Below are 25,892 nucleotides of genomic sequence, written 5' to 3' on the forward strand. Positions count from 1 at the left end.
CTTGACTCTGCTCTCAAAGACATGCTCATTACACTGCGTGGAGCATTACAACATGACATGTCAAATTTCATGAAACAGACAAATAGAGAGATTGTAGCCATAGGAGACAGAGTTGATTATATTGAAAATATTGAAAATAAACTGAGCGATTATACACTAGCGCATAACGAAGTGGTTGATGCCCACGATGAACTAGCTGATGAAATCCGCAACCTGAAAATCAAAATGGCGGACATCGAGGACCGTTCCCGCAGGAATAATGTCAAATTTAGAGGCATCCCGGAAACAATTCCCGCCCATACCTGCAGAAAATGATTGCAAAATTGCTGCCAATGACCAAAACACACGAATTGGTGATAGATAGGGCTCACCGCCTCCCAAAGCCGTCCTATCTACCAGATCGGGTGCCCAGAGATGTGATAGCTAAAATCCACTACTTTCATGTTAAGGATCAGCTTATGCACTTCTCCCGTAAGCACAACTCTCTACCAGAACCATATTCTGGAATTTCGCTATATATAGACCTTTCACAGGCAACCATTCAAGCCCGCAAAAACCTTATCACCATTACCAAGATACCGAGAAATAATAATATTCTCTACAAATGGAAATTTTCAACTAAACTCTCTATTGAAAGAAAGAACAAGACCTCGATCGTATCCACTCTGGATGAAGGTCTGGAATTGATGAAATCCTGGGGACTCCTCCCTCAAGATGAAGAGGATATTGCTGACCTACCGTCGAACACTTGAACCTTCAAGCTCAAGATTGCACCCCAGGCCTGCATACCTTTTATGTTACGGCTCTGATGCATAAAAAAAAAAAAAAAAAAATTACATTGTACATACTAAGATCCTGTACGGTTATACTCGATTACCCCCGTTGGATCTGTGTACAGGATTCATCTGTACCCTACATGTTGTCCTTCCTAGGCAAAAAATGACCTACACCGACACAAGTATCCCGTTTGTCTCCCTTTGTTCAATGTTCTTATGTTCTGGTTACCACATTTACCTTCTTCTTAATCAGCAATATGGAAACTTTGAAGACAAAGCTCTCAGCTCTCTGAATACCTTTGATGGCACTTACATTTTTATCCTTGAACGCCAAAGGCCTCAACAGCCCCTATAAGAGAAGGGCACTATGGAAAGAAGCCGAACACCATCATTGTGATGAGCTCTGCGTGCAGGAATCTCACTTCCTGGTTACAAAACCTCCCAAATGCACCCATAAACGATTCCCCAATGTCTATCAAGCCAATTTTAAAGAAAAAAAAAGAGGTGTAATGATAGCCTTAAAAGACACAATATCCTTTAAATTGCATACCTCACTGATGGATACAGAAGGGAGATACGCAATTCTAGTTGCAGAATTAAACAGAGTCCTTTACACAATAGTGAATATCTATGCTCCCAACAGGCATCAAATACGGTTTCTCAAGAGGACCCTAGCCAAAGCTCGCTCAATTCAGAAGGGCCAGTTGTTAATATGTGGGGAAATGGAAAATGGACACTACCTCCAAGATTACAACAAGGAAAGCAGGACTCAAACAATACTTACTACAGGAAGATCTCCATGACCCGTGGCGCTACCATAACACGTCGGAGAGAGACTATACATTTTTCTCGAATCCCCATAACACTTATTCAAGAATTGACTGCTTTATAACTGATAAAAATCTTCTCCAAAGGGTAACAGAGGCAAAAATTTACAATATTACATGGTCCGACCATGCGGGTCGCACAGGTAAATATGTGCCATTATGGCGGAACAATACGTATATTCTCTCACATCCCACATATATAACGGAGCTGAACACAAAGCTGGAGGAGTTCTTTCTCTTCAATTCGGAATCCTCCAGCAGTGTATTCAACCTTTGGTGTACCCACAAGGCTTTCTCTAGGGGGTGTTGATCCAGATGGCCTCTGGGGAGAGGAAAAAGAAAAACCTAATTATCTCCACCCTCCTTGCTGAAATTGACACACTTAAAACCCAACACAAAAATTCACCCCAGAACTCCTTACTGTCCAAGCTCACGTTCCTCAGAGAGGAACTTAGAACAGTTTTAATATCCGACCATGATAAATATATCAAAGGTCTTAAATTATTGACTTACTCACAACATAACAGAGTGGGGAAAAAAATGGCACTACTACGTAAACAAAAAAAAGCCAGGGAAAAAAATTACCCAACTTCATCATCATACAACAGACAAAACAGCCCTTGACCCCTCTGGGATAGCCCAAACATTCAGGGAATATTATGCCTCCCTGTATAACTTAAAGGATGATACTGGCACCCCCCAACCCAACACAGAAGTAGTCACTAATTTTCTACACAAACTAAATCTACCAGTGCTGGATGAAACCTCTAAAAACCTCCTAAATCGCCCTATAGAATTGAAAGAAATTTTAGATGTTTTCGCATCCTTCCCTTTGGGTAAATCACCGGGAATGGATGGATTATCTTCTGAGTATTACAAAGCCCTTAAATCAATCCTAGGCCCTCACATGGTTAACCTCTACAACCAAGCAGTATTAACAGGTCATTTTCCTAAAGAAATGCTAGAAGCAGTTATTGTGGCTCTGCCTAAACCTGCAAAGGAGCCTAACCAACCTCAAAACTTCAGACCAATATCACTTCTAAACTCAGATTTAAAAATATACTCCAAAATACTAGCAAACAGACTTCTAGGCCTAACACCACTCCTTTTAGGACCAGAACAGGTTGGTTTTGTGAGGGGGAGACAAGGGCACTCGGAGGATGGTCAATCTAATACATCACGCTGAGGCCTGTCGGGTGCCTTCTCTGCTCCTTGCTCTGGATGCTCTAGAAGGCATTCAACAGAGTCCATTGGGAATATCTCTCACTGGTACTGTCTAAATTTGGGGTGTCGGGGTCAATGCACTCTGCTATTATGACACTATACCATAACTCCTCCGCGAGGGTATATACTGACGGCATTCTATCTGGGTCATTCAACCTTTCGAATGGCACGAGACAGGGTTGCCCTCTATCCCCAATCATATTCTCCCTGGCAATAGAACCCTTTGCTGAGGCCATCAGGTGTGACTCCCTTAAGGGATTAATAGTGGGACAAACTGAACACAAAATAGGTCTGTTTGCAGATGACATTATTCTTTCCCCTTCCGAGCTTCCGAGCCCCTTCCGAGCCCTATAATTCACTACATAGAATCCAACAATTGATAGAAGAATTTGGGAGAGTCTCTTACTATAAAGTCAACTCCCATAAATGTCAAATACTTGCCATGGGACTACCCCAAGAACAAATTAATCTACTGAAACAAGATTTTCCATATACCTGGGGTTCTAAATCTATAGCATATCTAGGAATACAACTTTCTTATCCAGCTAACTCACTCTATGAGCTTAATTTCCCCCCCTTACTGACTAATATTACTGAAGATCTACAGCGAATAGGGAAAACCCATCTTTTATGGGTAGGAAGATCAGCTGCCTTCAAAATGCAGGTTCTCCCACGGATATTATATTCGTTTAGAACACTCCCTATCCATATCCCTAACTCCTTCTTCAATAAATACAACTCCCTATTGAGGGAATACATATGGCAAAGCAAAAATAGGAGGATTGCTCTTTCCTCATTACAACTACTGAAAAATAATGGTGGGATAGGTCTACTAGACCTCCTGGGCTACTACAATGCGTCCTTGGTAAACCAAGTTAAACATTTGGTTCAAAAGTCAGGTGATAAACTATGGGTCAACATGGAACAAAGTTTTACGAAACACCAGGACTTCCTAGTGCTGTTAGCCGCATCCCTCATGTCCCCTTTAGTTGTTTCCACTGTGCCCCATCCTACACTAGGAGCCACTTTAAAGGCCCGGCGCACCCTAACTACCAGTATAGCCCATAAAGAAACCAATCATAAATTAGACATCCCGGTTAAAACGTATGAATGGCTCATCAGTGGTTTTGATGTAAGAGATTGTCATAAAAGGGTATAAACTTTCTACAAAACTTACAACAAAGCAAGCTACCTTTCGATACTTATAGGTTATTGCAAATTAGACATTTCCATGCGACTACCAAATGCAAAGAATACATAGAAATCCCACACCCTATTTAGGAATTCCTACGGGGGAAATCATACACATCCATTCGGGGGATTTCCTTTTTTTACAACACCTTGATGGGTCCAACACTGACGACCAAAACACCGGACATGCTGAAATGGGAAAAAGATCTAGAGAAAGAATTCTCTCTGCAACAATGGTTGAAATCCATAGACCTGAGTTACAGTATGTCCTCCTGTGTTGATCACTGGGAAACCTTTCAAAAAATTTATCACAGGAGGTACATGACCCCTTGCAGATTGTCAAAAATATTTCCAGACTCCACTAACAAATGTTGGAGAGGATGTGATCAAATAGGGAACCTGTTCCATGTGTTGTGGAACTGTCCTCACATAACGACCTTTTGGGAAAATATAGCCATGGTTTAAGCGAAATCATAGGGCATTATACGCCATTGACTCCGGCACTGGCTCTCCTGAATATAGGATTAGATACGTATCCTCTTACAGTTAGAACTGTAATAGCCAATGTACTATTTGCAGCTAGAACAGCCTTAGCGAGTAAATGGAAAGCCTCTACCCTTCCTACAATGAGAGAAATAACTACAAGAGTTAATACACAGTGCCAATATGAAAAATTATTGGCGTTCAAAAAACTTAAAGCACACCACTTTGTAAGATCTTGGCAAGCTTGGTTCCTCTACCAACAGGCATCTACAGACCTTAAACCATAACTTTGCCAAACCCAAGGTCTTGTATTCTGATTACTGTGGTATCTGAATTAAATGATGGTAACTATATTTTTCTTTACCTTTCCCTTTGATATAGTTTTAGTTGCCCTCAGTTTACCCTAATTTTGTTCTTGTGTTATGCAAAATTCTGATACTTCTGAGCAACACGAATACTAAGGTTATTGTATCCAGATACCTGTATAACCCCTTCACAGTGTGATCCCGTTAGGGGTGATGGGGTAACTGTATTTGACTACCACAAGTGAGGATACAGACCTAGTACTGCTCCATAATAGGCTATACTTCCGAATGTCATAGGCATATGCGACAGTTCCTTATCTCACTGTTAACAATTTTCTATAAGTTTTGTATGAAGAATCTATACTTGTGATTTTTTTTGTTTTGTCTTGTCTTTATTGACAGTAATTTTCTTTTTAATTTTGGCATGGGGTTCCCCTTAAAATCCATACCAGACCTGAAGTGTCTGGTATGGATTTTGAGGGGGACCCCCATGCCATTTTTTTTTAATTTTGGCGCGAGGTTCCCCTTAATCATTATAGCCAGCACTAGCGCTAGCACTTTTAAATGACTTTTTTTCCCTTTAGAAATATAATTTTGCTGTCAGACTGTTCTAAACATGGGAAACATACGCCACTTTACAGGCATACTGTAGACACCCCCCAGGTATGAAATTTAAAGATTAGATTTCTCCCATAGACTTTTAAAGGGTGTTCCGCGGCTTTCGAATTTGCCGCGAACACCCCAAATTGTTCGCTATTCAGGCGAACGGGTGAACAGCCAATGTTCGAGTCTAACTCATGTTCGACTCAAACATAAAGCCCATCCCTAGTTCTAAAGGTAAAATATAAAGGTAAAATATTTTTTTACCATAATACAAAAGAAGGAAAAAGGTAAAAAACCTACTGCATGCAGCTCCTCCCATCCCCCTATAAATACTTACCTGATCTTAATCCAGTGATGTGCCCCAGAGCAGTGGCTCTCTCAGCTCTCTAATTATAATGTGATGACCATGTCATTGATTGGTTGCTCTTGTTTTACATTATATATGGTGATGAGTAAACCATTCAGGATTCTGTACACTTTTCTGCTAATTTTTGTCCCTCAATACACATCTAGAGAAGTTTCCTAAAGGGAATATTCTAGAGGAAAGTGTGTTCTTGACCTGTATGAAGACTCACATACCTTGCAGGAACCTCATGAAGCCCCCAACCCCAGTTTTCTGTAAGAAGCCAATGTCTACAAGACCCTGGAGCTGACCACATAGGCCAACTCCTCCCTTCCCCCACCAATTGGTTGATGTAGCTGCCCTTCTGAGATACCATCCAAGATTCTGTAAACTTTTGTCTCCTAAAGGGAATATCCTAGAGGAAAGTGTGTTCTATACCTGTGTGAAGACCCACATACCTTGCAGAGACCTCATGAGACCCGTAACCCTCAGTTGCTATAATAGGCAAATGTCTACAAGATCCTGGAGTAGGTCAACACTTCCCTTCCTTTGCTAATAGGCTGATAAAACTGCCCTTCAGAGATATGAGCCAATAGGATGTAATGGGGCGTACACACGGTCGGACTTTTCGTCTACAAAAGTCCAACGGACGCCGGCGGACTAAAGCTGGCTGGTAATCCGATCGTGTGTGGGCTTCTCCGGACTTTCAGCAGACTTTTTCAGCCTCAAATCCGACAGACTTTAGATTTGAAACATGCTTCAAATCTTTACATCGTAACTACGACGGACCCTGAAATCCGCTCGTCTGTGTGCTAGTCCGACGGACAAAAACCCACGCTAGGGCAGCTATTGGCTACTGGCTATGAACTTCCTTATTTTAGTCCGGTGTACGTCATCACGTACGAATCCGTCGGACTTTTGTGTGGTCGTGTGTAGGCAAGTCCGTTCGTTAGAAAGTCTGCTGCAAGTCCGCCGAAAGTCCGCCGGAAGTCTGTCGGACAGGCTGTCGGACTTTTGTAGACGAAAAGTCCGACCGTGTGTACGCCCCATAAGAGTCAGGAAGGGACAGCCATGAGCTCTGATCCACAGATACTCTGCAAGGTATGAGAGATTATTTGGGGTCCAAGGAGTAATCTGGGTAAAATGCCAAATTAATCAGTAGCAGTTGGATTTGTCTCGTCCGGAAGCAAATTCAATAAGTAGAAATCCCTTCGTTCCCATTAGATTCAACTAACAATTTCCATCCTCGTCTTTTGATTTTTTCACTCACTCTGGTCAAATAATAATATGTATTTATTTATATTATTTATTCTATTTTCCAGGTCCTATTCCCACCACTCCTGGTAAGGGTTTTTTTCTTCGATCAGATCACAATGGTGGAAGTCCTGTGGATTATTTTATACCTGTACAATATAATGTGATGATCATATCATTGATTGGTTGCTCTTGTGTACATTATATATGGTTATAAGTAATTCATCCAAGATTCCGTACACTTTTCTCCTATTTTTGTCCCTTAATACACATCTAGAGAAGTTTCCTAAAGGGAATATTCTAGAGGAAAGTGTGTTCAATACCTGTATGAAGACTCACATACCTTGCACGGATCTCATGAAACCCCCAAACCAGGTTGCTATGATAGACCAGTGTCTTCAAGACCATGGGGCTGTGTACTTAGGCCAACTCTTCCCTGCACCCGCCAATTGGCCAATGAAGCTGCCCTTCAGAGATATGAGGCAATAAGAAGTAAGAGTCAGGAAGGAACGGCCCTAAGCTCTGAACCACAGACACATGTCATCATTTCATAACAAGACCCTTATTCTCTGCAAGGTATGAGAGACGTGTTGGGTCTAAGGAATGATCTGGGTAAAATGGAAACATTTCTTTTTTGCCAATTAATCTGTAGCAGCTGGGTCCATTATTGGTTCTCTTTCATGATTCATTACATACAAATGTTCCTCCCCCTTTTGAACATTCAGATAGGAACGTATAAAAAAATCACTTGTCCGACCATTCAATGGTGCCTTCATGGACTCATCTGATTTCAAATGGCTTTTCATTCGAGTACCATGTCAATGTCTTCATTTCCATAAAAGGAATTTTCTACTACCGGATGATCTTTGGCAAATGCGTGTGCATAAGACTAGTTCTAATTTTTCTAGTCTGGAAGCAAATTCAATGATTAGAAATTCCTTCATTCCCTTTAGATTCAACAAACAATTTCCATTTTCATCTTTAGTTTTTTTCTTTTTGTTGTGGGGAGACGGTTGTCCATTAAATGTTCCTCATCAACATGGGGACAAGGTGCTTTGGGGGCTACCTCAAAGCACCCTCCCAATGTTGAGGGCATGTGGTCTGGTACAGTTCAGGGGGAGCTCTCTCATCCCCCCTCTTTTCCTGCGGCCTGCCAGGTAATATTTTACTGTTGGTAGGGCTGTCTTCTGCTACTTACAGGCAGCCCTTTTCTTTCAGTGCACAGAGGCTGCTCAGCTGTCGGTTAATTACCAGCCACTCCTTGTTTCCACAGTGACTCACCTGGTTGCTGACAGATTGGTTAGCAGGGAATGACCTGCTAGAGAGAGAGAGAGCTTTTAGGAGGCCAGTTAGTGATTGTATGCTGTGTCATAATTGTGTCTGGCATGCTCCAGAAAGCCACATGCTGCAGACTGCTGGACAGAGAGAGAGAGAGAGAGAGATTGCCCACAGCTGGCTGCTGATACTAAGTTCAACTCAATGGCCTTTCATCATGCCACTGGGGAGTCAGAAGGCACAACCCGGACTGGATGCCTGGTATTGCTGCCACATAGGGCCATTTCAGAGACACTGAAGACTGCCATTGCACTCCTAGATTCTCCTTCTGTTGAATCACCAGAAGAGGTCACCAGGAATCAACACCACTCCAAAAGAGGGGCCCCTCCAATGGCAAATCCTTCTGCAACTGAGTAGGGAATGCTGATGAGCAGGTTCTTGACCCATTGTTTTCTCACTTGTTGACTTTGTGCATATCTTTGAGAAGAGTTATTACCCTCTGCCCTCTTACTATTACTTCTCATTGCTTTTCATCTGCCCACTATCGAGCATATCTAGTACTGTTGGCCAGTGTCTACCCTACAGAGCCTTAACCCCTAACTGGCCCTTTCCTACTTCAGTGTTCTCAGGTACCCATTGTCTCCTAAGACTATCCTACTGGACTGCAGGACAACCTAATATCATTAAGCACACCAACATTGACAGGAGCCCCAACATAGCTGGCACAAGACTGAATTCAAGGACTTTACATAGTTCCCTTGCTGTTGAGTATAGTTTTCAGTATACTGCCAACCTTTTTTAAGCACGATCTATGCTTAGCTCTCTGATTCCAAGAACTCATTGGCAACTTAGCTGTTTACCGTGTTGGTATCCGTTTTGGTTGCCTTTTTGCTGCTCATCTAGTGGGGAGAGCTACAGTTTATGCCGGTCTGGTTTAGGTTTTACTGTAGAACTTCACAGTGTCCATACTGATAAACGTTCTACTGTTATACCTGATTTTACCTAATTACTTGGAAACATATTCTGTTATTCACCACAAGGTCTTGAGTCTAATTTCTGGATGGCCCTGAGGCCTTAAAACTCACTAACCTGTCTCTACTAATATTTATACCTGAGGTTTCAGCGGTACTGAGGCACCTATCAAAGACACATTAAGAACAGAGGACCCGAAATAACCTCATCTTCTGTGGGGTAGTGCTACACTAATTTTCAAACAAAACTCGACAGGTGTAAGGCCAGCTTTAAAATGTACTCCTGCTATTAAAGTTTTCATTATCCAATGTAATCAGGTAAACACTCAGGAAATAAGACAACCTATATATCACTGACATGTCATCTGTTTTTATTCTCCACAGAATCCAGTTCTTCCACCATCACTGGTAAGTTTTTGTATTTTTTTTTTATTATTTTCATATGTAGGAATGAGAGAAACTGGCAAGCGCTTTGTTATTTAAGATAAATGCATTGAATCCCCGGTGATCCTCCAATGAAGGTCCTTGTTCAGAGACTTCCTTGTTTCGGGGAACTGTCTCCTAACTGTGCTCCTAAGTTGTCACCATTTTCATGAACTTTTTATGTAGAATATGGTGTACATGTGATCAATTTTGAAAATCTGGAAATAAGCGTTGATACAATTTTTTAAGGCTTATCTGGGCTCATACCATCTCAATACCGGGTACTTTTACCCACTACCTGCCGAGACCGATTTTCAGCTTTTCAATGCTGTTGCACTTTGAATGTCAAATACTCAGTCATGCTACATTGTACCCAATTTAAATTGTCATAATTTTTTTTTCAAACAAATAGAGCTTTCTTTTGGTAGTAAAAAATAGGTTTTTACTTTTTAATTTCTCTAAGCTGTGTGACATGTGCCTCATCTAAAGTTCCACAACTTCCCCTCTTTTTTTTTGGTGGTATTTATTCACCACTGGGTTTTTTAGTTTTTGCAATATAAGCAAAAACAGGCGAACATTTAAAAGAAAAAACAATATGTTCTACTTTCTGTTTTAAAAAATATCCAATAAAATCTAATTTTGTCATAAATGTAGGCCAAAATGTATTCTGCTACATGTCTTTGGAAAAAAAAAATCCTGATAAGTGTACTGTATGATAATTGGTTTGTGTGAAAGTTACAGAGTCTACAAGCTAGGCTACATATCATTGGAAATTGATCACACCTAATGTACTGACCGCCTATCTCATTTCTTGAGGCATTAAATGTCAGGACAGTACAAATACCCCCCAAATGACCCATTTTTGGAAAGAAGATAGTCCAAGGTATTTAGTAAAAGGCTTAATTACATTTTTGAAGTTGCAATTTTTTTTCCCCACAAAAAATGTCATATTACCAAGTAATTTCTCACACACAGCATAGGACTACTTGCAATGACACCCCAAAATACATTCTACTACTCCTTCTAAGCATGGACATACCACATGTGTGAGACCTTTCTACAGCTTGGTCCCATACAAAGGCCCAACATCCAAGGAGCACCTCCAGGCGTTCTAGGAGCATACATTTCACATCTACTTTTCTGACTACCTAACACATTATTGAAGATCCTGGAGCACCAGGACAATGACATTACCCACAAAATGACCCCATTTTGCAAAGCAAACACCCCAATGTATATTCCTATGAGGCATAATGAGTCTTCTGAACATGTCAGTTTCTTCCACAGGTTCTTGGAAAATGTGGAAAGAAAATGAAAATTTTTTTTTTTTTAGACAAAGTTGTCAATTTATAAGATATTTCTAACACATAGCATGTACATACCAAAAATGACACCCCAAAATACATTATGCTACTCTTTCTGAGTATGGCAATACCACATATGTGAGACTTTTACACAGCCTGTGGAAATTACACATCTAATTTCCTGACTAGTTTTTACATTATTGAAGGCCCCAGAGCACCAAGACAATGTAATTACCAACAAAAAGACCCCATTCAACAGATGTTGATCACTGGGACAGATTTTGATAAAACGGACAGATGTGCGCAGATTTTCATCACTCAAGCGGATGTGCACAAATGTCGATCACATGGACAGATGTGCACAGATGTTGATCACTAGGACAGATGTACACAGATATTGATCACTGGGACAGATGTACACAGATATTGATCACTGGGACAGATGTGCACAGGTATTGATCACTGGGACAGATGTACACAGATATTGATCACTGGGAGGGATGTTGATCACTGGGACAGATGTGGGCAGATGTTGATCATGTGGGCAGATGTTGATCATTGATACATATGTACGCAGATGTTGATCACTGAGCCAGATGTGCACAGATGTTGATCACTGGGACAGATGTGTGCAGATGTTGATCACTAGGACAGATGTACACAGATATTGATCACTGGGACAGATGTGCACAGATGTTGATCACTGGGACAGATATACACAGATGTTGATCACTGAGACAGATGTGCACAGATGTTGATCACTGGGACAGATGTACACAGATATTGATCATCGGGACAGATGTACACAGATATTGATCACTGGGACGGATGTGCACAGGTATTGATCACTGGGACAGATGTACACAGATATTGATCACTGGGAGGGATGTGCACAGATGTTGATCACTGGGACAGATGTACACAGATGTTGATCACTGGGACAGATGTGCACAGATGTTGATCACTGGGACAGATGTACACAGATGTTGATCACTGGGACAGATGTACAGAGATATTGATCACTGGGACAGATGTGCACAGATGTTGATCACTGGGACAGATGTACACAGATATTGATCACTGGGACAGATGTTGATCACTGGGACAGATGTACACAGATGTTGATCACTGGGACAGATGTACACAGATATTGATCACTGGGACAGATGTTGATCACTGGGACAGATGTACACAGATATTGATCACTGGGACAAATGTTGATCACTGGGACAGATGTGGGCAGATGTTGATCATGTGGGCAGATGTTGATCATTGGTACATATGTACACAGATGTTCTTAACAGGGACATATGTGTTTTACTATGGAGACAATTTGTAGGGACACTGTAATCACATGATGGCTGGACACAGCCATCATGTGGTTAGAAGGGCCAATCACGGAGCCCTTCTGCCGATCGCAGATGTGCTGAGTCCAGGGGACACAAGCACTATAAGATCACGCGGCTGCATGGCCTCATTCTGAGGGACGGTCCTGTACGTCCACTCAGAACGGGGAAGCTCCCATCTGGCCGTTTATGTGCAGTGGCCAGGTGGGAAGCAGTTAATAGGAATAAGTGTTCAGAGCAATGTAGGGTTTTGTCCAAATGTTGTCTGTTCAGCTGAGAAAACTAAATGGGGTGTTTGGCAGCCCACTGAGCTAAATCTCTGGCTGAATCAAGAAGTCATAAATGTATCATCTGTTTTACCATCACTTCTAAATGGGACAGCTTTCTGCTCAGGACTCCTGGTTGCAAGGAAGACAGAGGTCACCAGAGTCCTAGTAACTAGTGATACATCCCCATTAGTCTACCTGCTAGGATATACCCATCAGCTGATTGTAAACAGAGGGATGGGATGGTGGCTGATAACTTGGACCAAATGTGGGTGTTGCTATCTTTGACCAATCACATCAGCCACCATCACTACCCCTTTGTTTGCAATAAAGCTGCCAACTAGGGGCTCTGTGACTTGCAGATGGAAGTACCTTAGGAGTGGATGTCAGCTGGCCTGATTTGATGCTTGTTTAGAAGTTCATATGACAAATTTAGACAAATTTTAGGACATGATAAAATTATATTTTCACCAATCTGTGATTTTCACCAAACACAGTGGTTCATCCCTAGTCTAAAGACTTTTTATCTTTCAGTAGATTTTTGTTGAACTTCTACAATACATTTGTATGTTAGAAAGAATGTGGTACTGTTTACATAATTTCACAGTGGACTTGTAGAAAGTATTAAGAGAGGTCATTAAGGTAAAATATAAATAATGAAATGTTATTTTACTCTATCCCTCAAGCATAGACATATAGGGGTGTCAATAATAATTGTTAGGGATAGGGTAAAGTTGGTTGACCATGAGGGCCTACAGTGAAAATCACAATTGCTTTATACCCAAACCCAGTTCCAAATTTCAGACATCCAAACTGGACATACGCGTAACAATGAATCATGTCAATGTGCCTGACAATATGTATTAATTTCATATCATTTATTCTATTTTCTAGATCCTACTACCACCACTCCTAGTAAGTGTTTTGTTTTTCTATCAATTCGCAATGGTGGAAGTCCTGTGGATTATTTTATACTTGTGCAATATAATGTGATGCTTATTTAATTGATTGGTTGCCTTAAAAGGGCCCCAAAAACAGCCGGCAGAAGAAACATCTTAAGGACTTCCCCTGTCATATACTGTATCCTGTCCACAAATTCATCAAGCCACCTCTCACACATTCAACTTTGACAGTGCTTACCAGGTGATTTTAGACCTAGCATAGCTGTCATTGGTGCACTTTGGCAGTACATCTCCGGGGTTTTTAGGTCTCCTCTGCTCACAGCTGCACCTCAGGTGGCATTTTTACTGTTAATGCTGATCTGGAACAACAAAGTTTCCCAACTTTATTTTGTGATGACATATTAAGTTTGTCATACTATTGATTTGGTGTTCCTGTTAGAGCGGGTAACATGTACGCCATCCGGTCTAAGCGGTAGTCATGTCTACCCCAACGCAGGTGGTCAGACACTATAGCTAGCTACTGTGTGCTTCACCTATAGCAGCCCCCTTTCCCTTAAGGCAAGCAGGCCCACCGGTACTCGGTTGGCTCCAGGACTTATACACAATGCTATAGTGCCTGGCCACCACATCAGGGCAGATGCAAACTGAGCAAAGCAAACAGATACTTGCGGTTATCAGACAGATAATGTGGTTCTATGACAGTCAAAGTAAAAGGCAGACTGAGTTCAGTGAATAGTCCAATATCCAATCCAAAGTCATACACAGGGAAATGCAAACTAGCAAAGCAGGGCAGACAGACAGGGAACTTGATCAGGAACAACACACGTATAACTTTCTATCACAAGCAAGGGACTGAGCATTTGGCTTGCTTATAACAGGTGACTGACCACATCAATCACCTAGTAGGTGGACACAGACAGGGAGAATGCAATACCCAAAACCAGGATGCTGGAATGAGGAGCAGGAGCACTTAACTGATCCTGACAGTGGTTATACCAGAATGATGCCTGCAGCTACCAACATCAACCCTGTATTGTTTTTTCATCCGGTGAAGGGCTTTTAATGAAAGAAAATCCTAGTGGCTAATTAGCCACTGGATTTTACAGGTGGTGGAAGGGGGTCCCCTCTCCTCATGTGCCTGCTGTGGCCTCCTGGGGACAGTGTCTGGATACAGTAGGCCCTGAGAAGGATGTTCCCCTCTTCCTCCTGCTGCTCTGCCTTGAGTGTTGCTTAAAGCTGATGCCATTCAGTGTTCATATATCATCGTGGCTCTCCATTCTTGTTGCCTCCTCGAATAGTGACAATATGTGTCCTTTATCAACAGCTTTTGGCCTTATGAAAAAAAGACCAGTTCTCTCAAACCTGTACTCATGCCCTACAAAATTAGAATCTAATTTCACTGACATTTTAGCAAAGATATAAATGTAAGTTTTTGTAGGAAAATCACATTTGGAAAACATCTCTTGCTAATCCATGTTAATGATGCCCAATGGAGGAGAACGGTGGTTTATCTTTTTTTTTTTATTTGGTAGAAGGTAACATGCAGCTACCTTTGTACAATTATCTGCAGACTAGATGAATGTGCTTGCATAGATACAGAAGTACTTACAAAAAAACTAATTTGCAGATTCATTGGGCTTCCAAACCAAATCACCCGTTCTACGATACATACCATATTTCTCAGTACATCTTCTGACTTATAAAAGTACCCCACAAGTTTGATTGGTCCTCATCAGGATCCTCTTTTCTCTTTAGGTAAGTCAACACAGACATGTAAAGCAGATGAGGAATGGCAGCTAAAGAACAATCTATATGGATGTTTTTGTAAAGATCCATATAAAGTCACCGGTATGTATACAGAAATTTAACAAGTCACTCCAGCTTTTCATACGATTTCAAAGTTGAAGTCATCTAGCATTGCAAATAATATTAATAAACCATTTGAAGTTTAACCCAGTATAAGATAAACTCAAGAATAGTAAAAATTGAGGTACATCTTTTTGGCCCTCCCATCATTTGACCAGCTACATTATATTAGCACATCTGGGGGGTTGCTCCAGACTCACCCTTACCTTTTTCTCTTACTTCACTTTTTTTTTCCTTTTCTCTCTCTTCCTGTTATATTTGAACAACCCTTTAGGTATATGTTAAACCTGTAAGTGTTTTCTGTCTGACTCATAGCTATTGAACCATTCCTTGGCTATCACAGACACTCATGTTTTCCTGAATATGTTGTATTTTCATACTGATGTAGTTGAGTCAGAACTTCATATTTGGGTCTTGAGAGAGTTCCTCTTCACAATTGTAATGCTTCATCTGTCATATACCCTTTCTTATGGTTCTGCTTGACCTGATGTTTGTTCTATTCCCCTTTTTGTATTATCTTGTATACACTGTGAATTTATTTTTTACTTTTTTTTTTTTTACGGTTTCAAATAGTATATTCAACCATAAAATCGTAAAATGTTTTTAATCCTCTGAAATTCTAAATTTCCAAACCAGTCTTCGTAAATGTTGTAATGCAGAGCAGTAAAAGATGCAAAATTGTGGTGAATGGTTTTGGAAGCACCGGTTGGTTCTGTATAATATAATAGTGTAGGATGACGATGCTGAAACGCAGCCTAAGCCACTTCCTTTACAAATTCTTCTAGGGATAGTTAGACATGAAAGTGGTGTCTGGTGGGACTGGTAATCAAGCTATAAAAACAGTCCAACCTGGTGAGACTGGAGATCAAGATCAGGAAGAGTTGGATCTGGTGGGACTGGCAGTCAAGCTAAGGAAGGTGGAACCTGATGTGACCGGAAGTAGTCAAAGGAAGGGTGGAACCTGTTGGGACTGGCAGTTAATCTTAGGAAAATTGGAACCTGGTGGGACTGGTAGTTACTCTAAAGAAGAGCAGAACCTGGTGAGACTGGCAGTCAAGATCAGGAAGGGTGGAAGCTGGTGGGACTGGCAGTTATTCTTAGGAAAGGTGAAACCTGGTGGGACTGGTAGTTACTCTAAAGAAGAGCAGAACCCGGTGACACTGGCAGTCAAGCTCAGGAAGGGTGGAAGCTGGTGGGACTGGCTGTCAAGCTAAGGAAGGGTGGAAGCCGGTGGGACTGGCAGTCAAGCTCGGGAAGGGTGGAAGCTTGTGGGGTTTGCTGTCAAGCTAAGGAAGGGTGGAAGCCGGTGGGACTGGCAGTCTAGCTAAGGGTGCCTGGGCAACAGTAGAAGGCAATATAAAACAGAAACAGCCTTTTGGGGCAGCCTTTGGTCTCTTTTTCTCAGAAGCTTTTGAAAATTCAAACTACCAAACATAACACTGGAATTCAGATAAGACACAAGACATGAAAATTCATGAAATTCAGTTGGAATTTAGCCCCAACCCCACCAAAGTACCTCCCACCCATATGATTACACTTAGCTGCTCTCACTGCCAGTCTAATTGAAGGTTTGAACAGTATAAATGTAGATTTAAAGTCGAATTCCAACTTACACCTAGCTAGCCTTAGATCTGGAGGAGTTTTCTTCACTATTATGTGAAGATTTATATGAAGATTATTTCACCTACAATTCACAGTGAAGTTTTTTTTTCTGTGCATGGACATTTCACTGTAGATACAAATACTGGACTGATATTCACTTTGTTTTGTTTTATGAGTGCTGCAATTTAATTTACGTTACCTATGCTAAGTTACCCGTGCCGATGGTCTCTATGGAGTAAATGCAGGCATGGAAAAGAATAGGACCATTAAGGTAATAACAGAGACTTATCAAAGTGTGTGTGTGTGTGAGGGGAGCAATATAGTGCGCTACCCAGGTTCCCCAGCATTGTTTGTATTTGCGAACCCTATCACGATAGGTTGCTTCAATTTTGCCATGGATCGTAGCTCAGTGACTTGGTTCTTGGTCTCTACAATGTGCAGAGAAAGGGTTTTTCCAGACCTTCGCTATAGTTTGCTAGGCTGCAAAAAACAATTTGAATGGCTTGGCGGTGAGGTCCGGGGGTCAGATTTTGAGTAGATCCACGGGAAGGTCAAGGGAGATATTAACCAAAAATAGTATAGAGATTATAGTAAATATTTACGCACAAAACTTATACACAGTGGCCACAGAAAAATGCATGTATAAGCAAGTATCCCTGCACCTGCAGAAAGAAAGGCGGCGGGTACATGAGAATGAATTTATGTCCCAAAATTCAATATGTCGCCAAGTGTAAGTTAGGACTTTATACTTAATAAAATATATTTTTGCTTCATTTAAAGATTTGTCACAGGTGGTTCCTCAGCTGACCTGCGGACTGTACGAGATGACCGCCACCTTCCACAAATGTCAGTTTAACGATCTGAACATTTACTTCAACAAGACTCATGTGAAGGATAACGACTGCTTCAACTTCCAGGATGACCCCGTCACAAATACATTCTCAGTCCTGGCCCCTCTACAAGTTGGAAGTTGCAGAGTCCAGACATATGTAAGTGTTCGCTAAGGCTGCTACTAAAGTGTATGTTCCCCTAAATATTTATCATTTTTCTATGTGTGTGTGTGATCACATCTGTAAATTCAATAAATCAGAGTCTCTATCATTTTCATGGACTTCTTACATCTGAAGAACCTGGTTGATCCCACCAGTCACCTTTCCTCCTTGTTCTAAACTGACCACACAAAATACAGAAGCCAATCTGTGTTAAGCCCCATACACATGATAGGACTTTGTACAAACTTTCCCTTGGATTTTTGTACAAAGGGCGTTGCCCAAAAGTTTGTCTTGCATACAGACGACAGGACTTTTCCAGCCAACTTTCACCATATCATGTGGTTTTTCACCTCTTTACCACCACCCTTTGGTCAACTTCTGTATTGTTGTCTGATATTGTTTCAATCTCGCCACTTTTATTGGTGAGATTGACACCTTGCGAGCTGGGTTCACACTGGTGCGGGGATCCAACTTTGATCCTCGCCAATGCCAGGCACTGTGTTTGGTATGAATCTTGAGGGGGAACTCCAACGCCAAATTTTAAATAGAAAAACGGCATGGGTTCCCCTCCAGGGGCATACCAGGCCCTTAGGTCTGGTATGGATATTAAAGGGAACCCCCTACGCTGAAAAAAACAGCATGGGGGTCCCCCCAAATCCATATCAGACCCTTATCTGAGCACACAGCCCGGCCGGTCAGGAAAGGGGGTGGGAACAAGCGAGCGCCCCCCCTCCTGAGCCATACCAGGCCGCATGCCCTCAACATGGGGGGTGGGTGCTTTGGGGGAGGGGGGCGCCCTTCAGCCCCCCCACCCCAAAGCACCTTGTCCCCATGTTGATGAGGACAAGGGCCTCTTCCCGACAACCCTGGCTGTTGGTTGTTGGGGTCTGCAGGCGAGAGGCTTATCGGAATCCGGGAGCCCCCTTTAATAAGGGGGCCCCCAGATCCTGGCCCCCCACCCTATGTGAATGAGTATGGGGTACAGCGTACCCCTACCCATTCACCTAGGGAAAAAAGTGTCAATAAATAAAACACACTACACAGGTTTTAAAATTAATTTATTAGGCAGCTCCTGGGTCTTCTTCTGACTTTGAGGGTCTTCTTCCAACTTTGGGGGTCTTCTTCCAACTTCAGGGGTCTTCTTCCGACTTCGGGGGTCTCTCCGGCATCTTCTCCCGGTGTCCAGATCTTCTGCCAGCTCCACTGCTATCTTCTCCCGCTCTTTTGCTAGCGGTGGCCTGGACCTCTGGATCATCTTCCTTCCTCTTCTCTTCCATAGATGTTGACACAATGCTCTCTCCAGCTGGAATGGTCTCCGAGTGCTCCGCAATGGACTTATATAGGCGGTGACCCCGCCCCCCTATGAGATCAGAGTCCCGGGGCATGCTGGGACTGTGATCTCATAAGGAGGCGTGGTCATGTCATCCTATGACCACGCCCCTTATGACCTCACAGTCCCAGCATGCCCCGGGACTCTGACCTCATAGGGGGACGGGGTCACCGCCTATATAAATCCATTGCGGAGCACTCAGAGACCATTCCAGCTGGAGAGAGCGACGTGTCAACATCTCTGGAAGAGAAGAGGGAAGAAGGTGATCCAGAGGTCCAGGCCACCGCTAGCAAAAGAGCGGAAGAAGATAGCGGTGGAGCCGGCAGAAGATCTGGACACCGGGAGAAGACGCCTGAGAGACCCCCGAAGTCGGAAGAAGACCCCCGAAGTCGGAAAAAGACCCCCAAAGTCGGAAGAAGACCCAGGAGCTGCCTAATAAATTAATTTTAAAACCTGTGTAGTGTGTTTTATTTATTGACACTTTTTTCCCTAGGTGAATGGGTAGGGGTACGCTGTACCCCATACTCATTCACATAGGGTGGGGGGCCAGGATCTGGGGGCCCCCTTATTAAAGGGGGCTCCCAGATTCCGTTAAGTCCCCCGCTCGCAGACCCCGACAACCAACGGCCAGGGTTGTTGGGAAGAGGTCCTTGTCCTCATCAACATGGGGACAAGGTGCTTTGGAGTGGGGGGGCCGCAGGACGCCCCCTCCCCCAAAGCTACCACCCCCATGTTGAAGGCATGCGGCCTGGTACAGCTCAGGGGGCGTCCCCATCCCCTTTCCTCACCGGTCCGGCTGCGTGCTCGGGTAAGGGTCTGATATGGATTTTGGGGGGACCCCCACGCCGATTTTTCAGCGTAGGGGGTTCCCCTTAAAATCCATACCAGACCGAAGGGCCTGGCATTCTCCCAGAGGGGAATTTCCTTTCACGCCTGCCGCAGTAGAAAAATGTGTTTTTCCTATTGCAGCCAGCACGAGATGTACAGTACACTGTCGCCGATAACCAGCGCGATCGGATCGCGCTGGAAACATTCTGGCGGCTGTGTACTGTAGTTTGTACAAAAGTCTGACGCTTTATGTACACACGATCGGACTTTGCTCCATCGGACTTTTGTTGCCGGAAAGTTTCTCCGTTCGCACAGCCAACAAAAGTCCGATGGAAACAGAAAAAGTTTGTCCGATGGAGCGTACACATGGTCGGATGTTGCTCCAAAACAGCTCATTTGCATGTTTGTTGTCAAAAAGTCCGATCGTGTGTACGGCCCTTTAGTGTGGTCAGTTTTCATGATTTGGCTTTCCAGTCAGAGGTACATAACACTGTGCAGACACACAGCATGCCTGGATTGTGTAGTTTGTTCAGCCACTATGCCCCCCCGACCAATTATAGCTTGGCTCTGGCACACACCCTCTGACCAATCACAGCCTGCCTTTTGAACATGCCCTCTGCTCAAGCACAACCTCAATCTTGCCTCAGACTGAACAGAGTAAGGAAATACAGACACACACACATGTATTTGCACAGTGCACTGTAACCCCGCCCCCTACTATCAGTGCCTTTTATTTAGCATTGTACCCGGGTATACCAGTAAAGTTGTGGGCAATGCTTCCACACTGCAGCACACTACAGGGTTTATACTGGGTATTGCGGTATTCTGTGGAGCAAAATTTGTGTGGATACACTTTTTTTTATTGCAGTGCACTGGCAGCCCATTCAACCAATTCCCGCTGAAGGTACACATATGCTGAGAGGCCGCATATATGTGTCCTTATGTAAACATATGTAGCTGGCGGGTACCAGAAAGCTCCCGGCTCCCAGCTCTCAGCTCTGTTGGTTGAACTGGATGGACTTGTGTCTTTTTTCAACCAGATTAAATCTGTGACTATGTACTGTAATTATGCATACTTGTGATCGGGAGCTTTTCGATCACGTGACTACCAATCACAGTGGTTACATGATCCGAATGCCTGCCTCACGATATTTAGAATCTCTTAAAGGACCAGGAGATGGCAGCAGGAAGGGATTAAAATGACACAGCACAACATAGAGGGTTAGATGTGAAAGAGGCAAACAGTACAAAATACCCTTAATGCAAAGCCAATCAAGAAAGTCTTATGTCCCGTACATGGTCAGATTTTCCAATGGAAAATGTTCTACGGGAGCTTGTTGTCGGAAATTCCGACCATGTGTAGGCTCCATCGGACATTTTCCATCGGAATTTCCATCATACAAAATTTGAGATCTGGTTCTCAAATTTTCCAACAACAAAATCCTTTGTTGTAAATTCAGATCGTGTGTAAACAATTCCGACGCATGCTTGGAATCAAGCAGAAGAGCCACACTGGCTATTGAATTTCATTTCTCTGGGCTCGTTGTACGTGTTGTATGTCATCGCGTTCTTGACGTTCGGAATTTCTGACAAGATTTGTGTGACCGTGTGTATGCAAGACAAATTTGAGCCAACGTCCATCGGAAAAAAAAAACATGGCTTTGTTGTCGGAAAATCCGACCGTGTGTACGGGACATTATACTCTTCCTGCTGCGTTGTCTGTACCAAAAAATAGTGGGTTATACAGTACCTGCCGCCGATACTGTATTTCCAGCGCGATGGGATCGTGCTGGAAATCACCGCTGCGAGGCTGTGCTTCTCACGCTCGCTGCCCCCCCCCAGAGATGCCACACATCCATAGGAATCCATTGGGGGCGGTGAGTGAGAGGAGCTTGGCGCTGGCTCCCGCGACGGGGCTCGCAGGTGTAAATCTCCCTGCTAACAGTGGCGAGAGTGACACAATATCAGCGGCACCTACTGTATGTGTGCCTGTAATTTTTATCTTGTGGATATCTGGAACTGTGTAGTTTGTACTAATTGATTATTTTTATATATTTATAAAACAAATTGTGAAGTTTACATTTTTTAGTGCTATTATTATATTGGTTGTAAAAGGTGAAGGATTTTTACCTTCATGCATTATATGCATGAAGGTAAAAAACCTTCAGTGGTCAGCACCCCCCTCCCCCCCCGTCCCAATGCTTACCTGAGCCCAATCTTGATCCAGCGATGTGCACAAGAGCAGCGCGGCTCTCTTGGGTCTTTCCCTCCTCATTGGCTGAGACAAGCAGTGAGAGTCATTGTCAATCACGGGTCCCAAGAAGGGGAGAATGCTGGCACTATATATTTTATTAATGATTGTTATTTTTTTTTTTTTGTTTGTTTGTTTCTACAAAGGACAGAAATGGAACCCATGTCACATATACGTCTTCTATCACCATTGTTGTGGATGAACCCGGGGCAATATACATAAGGAAAAATACCCTGAAAATAACCCTTCTGTGTGCCTATGAGTTGGATTTGATAACCAGTCTGAATCCTATCATCAGGTAATAGAAAAAAAAATCAAATTGTGAGTCTAATGCCGCGTACACACGCTCGGAATTTCCGACAACAAATGTTCGATGTGAGCTTGTTGTCGGAAAATTCCGACTGTATGTAGGCTCCATCGCACATTTGTTGTCAGAATTTCCGACAACAAAAATTTGAGTGCTGGATCTCAAATTTTCAGACAACAAATATCCATACCAGACCTGAAGGGCCTGGTATGGATTTTGGGGGGATCCCCACGCAATTTTTTTTTAAATCTTTGGTTCTGGGTTCCCCTTAATATTCATACCAGACCCAAAGGGCCTGGTAATGGACTGGGGGGGAACCCATGCCATTTTTTTTCCAATGAGTTTTAACTATATTGCCGAGAACCGAAAATTCATTACAGCCGCAATCAGTTTTAAATGACAATTTTTCCTTTAGAAATTTAATTTTGCTGTCAGACTGTTCTAAACACGGGAAACATGCGCCCCTTTACAGGCATACTATAGACACCCCCCAGGTACAAAATTTAAAGGGATATTACACTTTTATTGTTTCACTTTAAGTATTATTAAAATCACTGCTCCCAAAAAAACTGACGTTTTTAAAACTTTTTTCCATTGATACATGTCCCCGGGTCCTCAAATACCTTTTATGGCAAAATAAGCCTTAAGAATGAGCAATTTTGTTTTTTCATGGTAATGTCCCATAGACTTTAACGGTGTTCCGCTGCTTTCGAATTTGCTGCAACACCGCATAATGTTCGCTGTTCAGCGAACAGGCAAACATCGGGCTCATCCCTATTGAGCACCAAAAAAAAAAAAGAGATCTGGATTGGTTCCAAATCATCCCAAAGGTGTTCAGTAGGGATGCGGTCAGGTCTCTGAGCAGGACACTTGAGTTCCCTCACACCAAACTTGTCAAACCATGTCTTTATAGAGCCGGCTTTGTACACAGGGGCACAGTCATGTTAGAACAGAAAAGGGTCTTCACCAAACTGTTACCACAAGTTTGGAAGAGCACAATTGTCTACAATGTCTTTGTATGATGTAGTATTCAAAGGACCCTTCACTGGAGATGCCTGAACTTCATCATTGAAGGGTGTCTGTGGAAATTTGTGCCAATTGGTAAGCTCTGGTTTTGATGTTGGATTAGAAGACCTGGCTCACCATTGGCATTCCAAGCCTCACATTGAGCACCAAAAAAAAGAGAACTGGATTGGTTCCAATTCATCCCAAAGGTGTTCAGTAGGATTGAGGTCAGGGCTCTGTCCAGGACACTCGAGTTTCTACACACCAAACTGGTCACACAACGTCTTTATTGAGCTGGCTTTGTACACAGGGGACAGTCATGGTGGAACAGAAAAGGGTCTTCACCAAACTGTTACCACAAGGTTGGAAGCGCACAATTGTCTACAATGTCTTTGTAGGATTAAGCATTAAAAATTAAATTACTTGGAGGGGTTTTCACAAATGTTTTCCCATATAGTGCACATGCAGAATTATTCAGTCTCCCAGATAGCAAGCAATTGTGCTGCAAGTTTAAAAATGACTTGCTAAGCTATTGCTAGACTTGCCGGGCTTTACAAGTTTGTTGCACAATTGCAGCAAGTCTGCATTGCATGACTCCAGATCAACTTTTTTTGCAAGCATTCTGCAAGCCTGCTGCAAGTTCTGGTTCAGTTATGTTGTGCAATAGTCATCCCACCACAGGGGGGCACTGTGGCTGGATTTTGAAAAGTGTCAACTAGAGCATGTGCTGCAAGTCCTCTGCAAGTGTACAACTTGCCAGTGACAATATGCAGTAAGTGAATAGGACTTACAATTCAACACTGCCATAAATTTGTGGCAAATTATCCTTGCTATCTGGGCTGCAGCCTACAATCCATGAATTGGCCGCAGACTCATCCTAAGACCCTCCCGCCAGCTGCCACATGGTATGAAGGACTCCTGTGACATAGGAGAAAGACCCCCTGGTCACATATTCATATAAAGAGGTCCTGTCCCCTGTCTGCTGACTACACGGGACCAATTGCTTATTTCCAGTAAAAGGGGATTATAGGAAAAAAAGGAAAAGTGGCAGCAATGCTGGCTCAGGAATTTTATCAGGATAGTCATTTTTCTATGATATGATCTGTATTTAGTCCTCTGCCATCTATCCTACAGTTGTGTAAAGTACCGTGTACTGCTTTATTGTCTGTAACTATGACTAAGCCCTCCTAATTTCCCTCCTTCTATTCTTTTCATGCTATACTAGTTTACCTTTAAGATTGTTAGTGTTGTAAGTTTAATTATTTTTTATCATTATTTTACTATTTGAAATGCAGCTCTATAAATATCGTAGTTCCAGGGATAGGAACGTTTCAGGCCACCTTGGCTATTTATATAGATAGCAGCTACAAAAATCCATACACTGGATCAGAAGTCGCCCTGTCCACCGAGGAATTCTTGTATATCAAAGTCTTCATTCAGGATGGAGACACATCAAATCTTGTTCTGGTGATGAAGAACTGCTACGCTACCCCATCGAATGATGTGAATGACCCGCTGAAGTATTACATTATCCAAAACAGGTAAATTTAAAAGTAGTAATCTACTGAGATCCAGAATTTCCTTCTCCATGACCAGGAGTGATAGTGAAGGGCTGTATGGACCAACCTTGGTTTACTCCCGTAAAACATGGGCAGGAGACCCCCATAACAGATGAAAAAGATGGAAAATATTATAAACATGGGTGCAGAGATCTCTCTACCAGTGTCCAGAGACAGAAGAAGCTGCTGGATGCTTCAACCCACCTTTGTCCATCACAAACTAAAGTACCAGATCTGTCTGGTCTTTCCCTTTACAAATATACCATTAAGTACAGTATGTCACAAAAGTGAGTACACCCCTCAGTCACATTTTTGTAAATATTTTCTTCTATCTTTTCATGTGACAACACTGAAGAAATTACACTTTGCTACAATGTAAAGTAGTGAGTGTACAGCTTGTATAACGAGCAAGAGTGCTTCCGGCACTGGGGAGCTACAGTTCATTGAGGGAACCATGAATGCCAACATGTACTGTGACATACTGAAGCAAAGCATGATCCCCTCCCTTCAGAGACTGGGCTGCAGGGAAGTATTCCAACATAATGACCCCAAACACACCTCCAAGACCACCGCTGCCTTGCTAAAGAAGCTGAGGGTAAAGGTGATGGACTGGCCAAGCATGTCTCCAGACCTAAACCCTATTAATCATCTGTGGGGCA

General features: G+C 42.7%; 1 protein-coding gene across 1 annotated transcript in view; it reads left to right on the top strand.

Moving 5' to 3' along the window:
- Positions 1-2,763: 2,763 nt before the first annotated feature.
- The window catches only part of LOC141147431 (uromodulin-like), a 34,756-nt gene continuing 11,627 nt past the window's right edge, over positions 2,764-25,892 (top strand). Inside the window, exons 1-7 of the mRNA XM_073634667.1 lie at positions 2,764-2,872; positions 9,637-9,660; positions 13,486-13,506; positions 15,249-15,341; positions 17,742-17,956; positions 22,509-22,660; positions 24,970-25,215. Coding sequence (XP_073490768.1) covers positions 2,764-2,872; positions 9,637-9,660; positions 13,486-13,506; positions 15,249-15,341; positions 17,742-17,956; positions 22,509-22,660; positions 24,970-25,215 — 860 coding nt within the window. The remainder of the gene's footprint in view (positions 2,873-9,636; positions 9,661-13,485; positions 13,507-15,248; positions 15,342-17,741; positions 17,957-22,508; positions 22,661-24,969; positions 25,216-25,892) is intronic.

This window comes from Aquarana catesbeiana, linkage group LG06, assembly GCF_042186555.1.
Source record: "Aquarana catesbeiana isolate 2022-GZ linkage group LG06, ASM4218655v1, whole genome shotgun sequence".
NCBI classification, from domain to species: domain Eukaryota; kingdom Metazoa; phylum Chordata; class Amphibia; order Anura; family Ranidae; genus Aquarana; species Aquarana catesbeiana.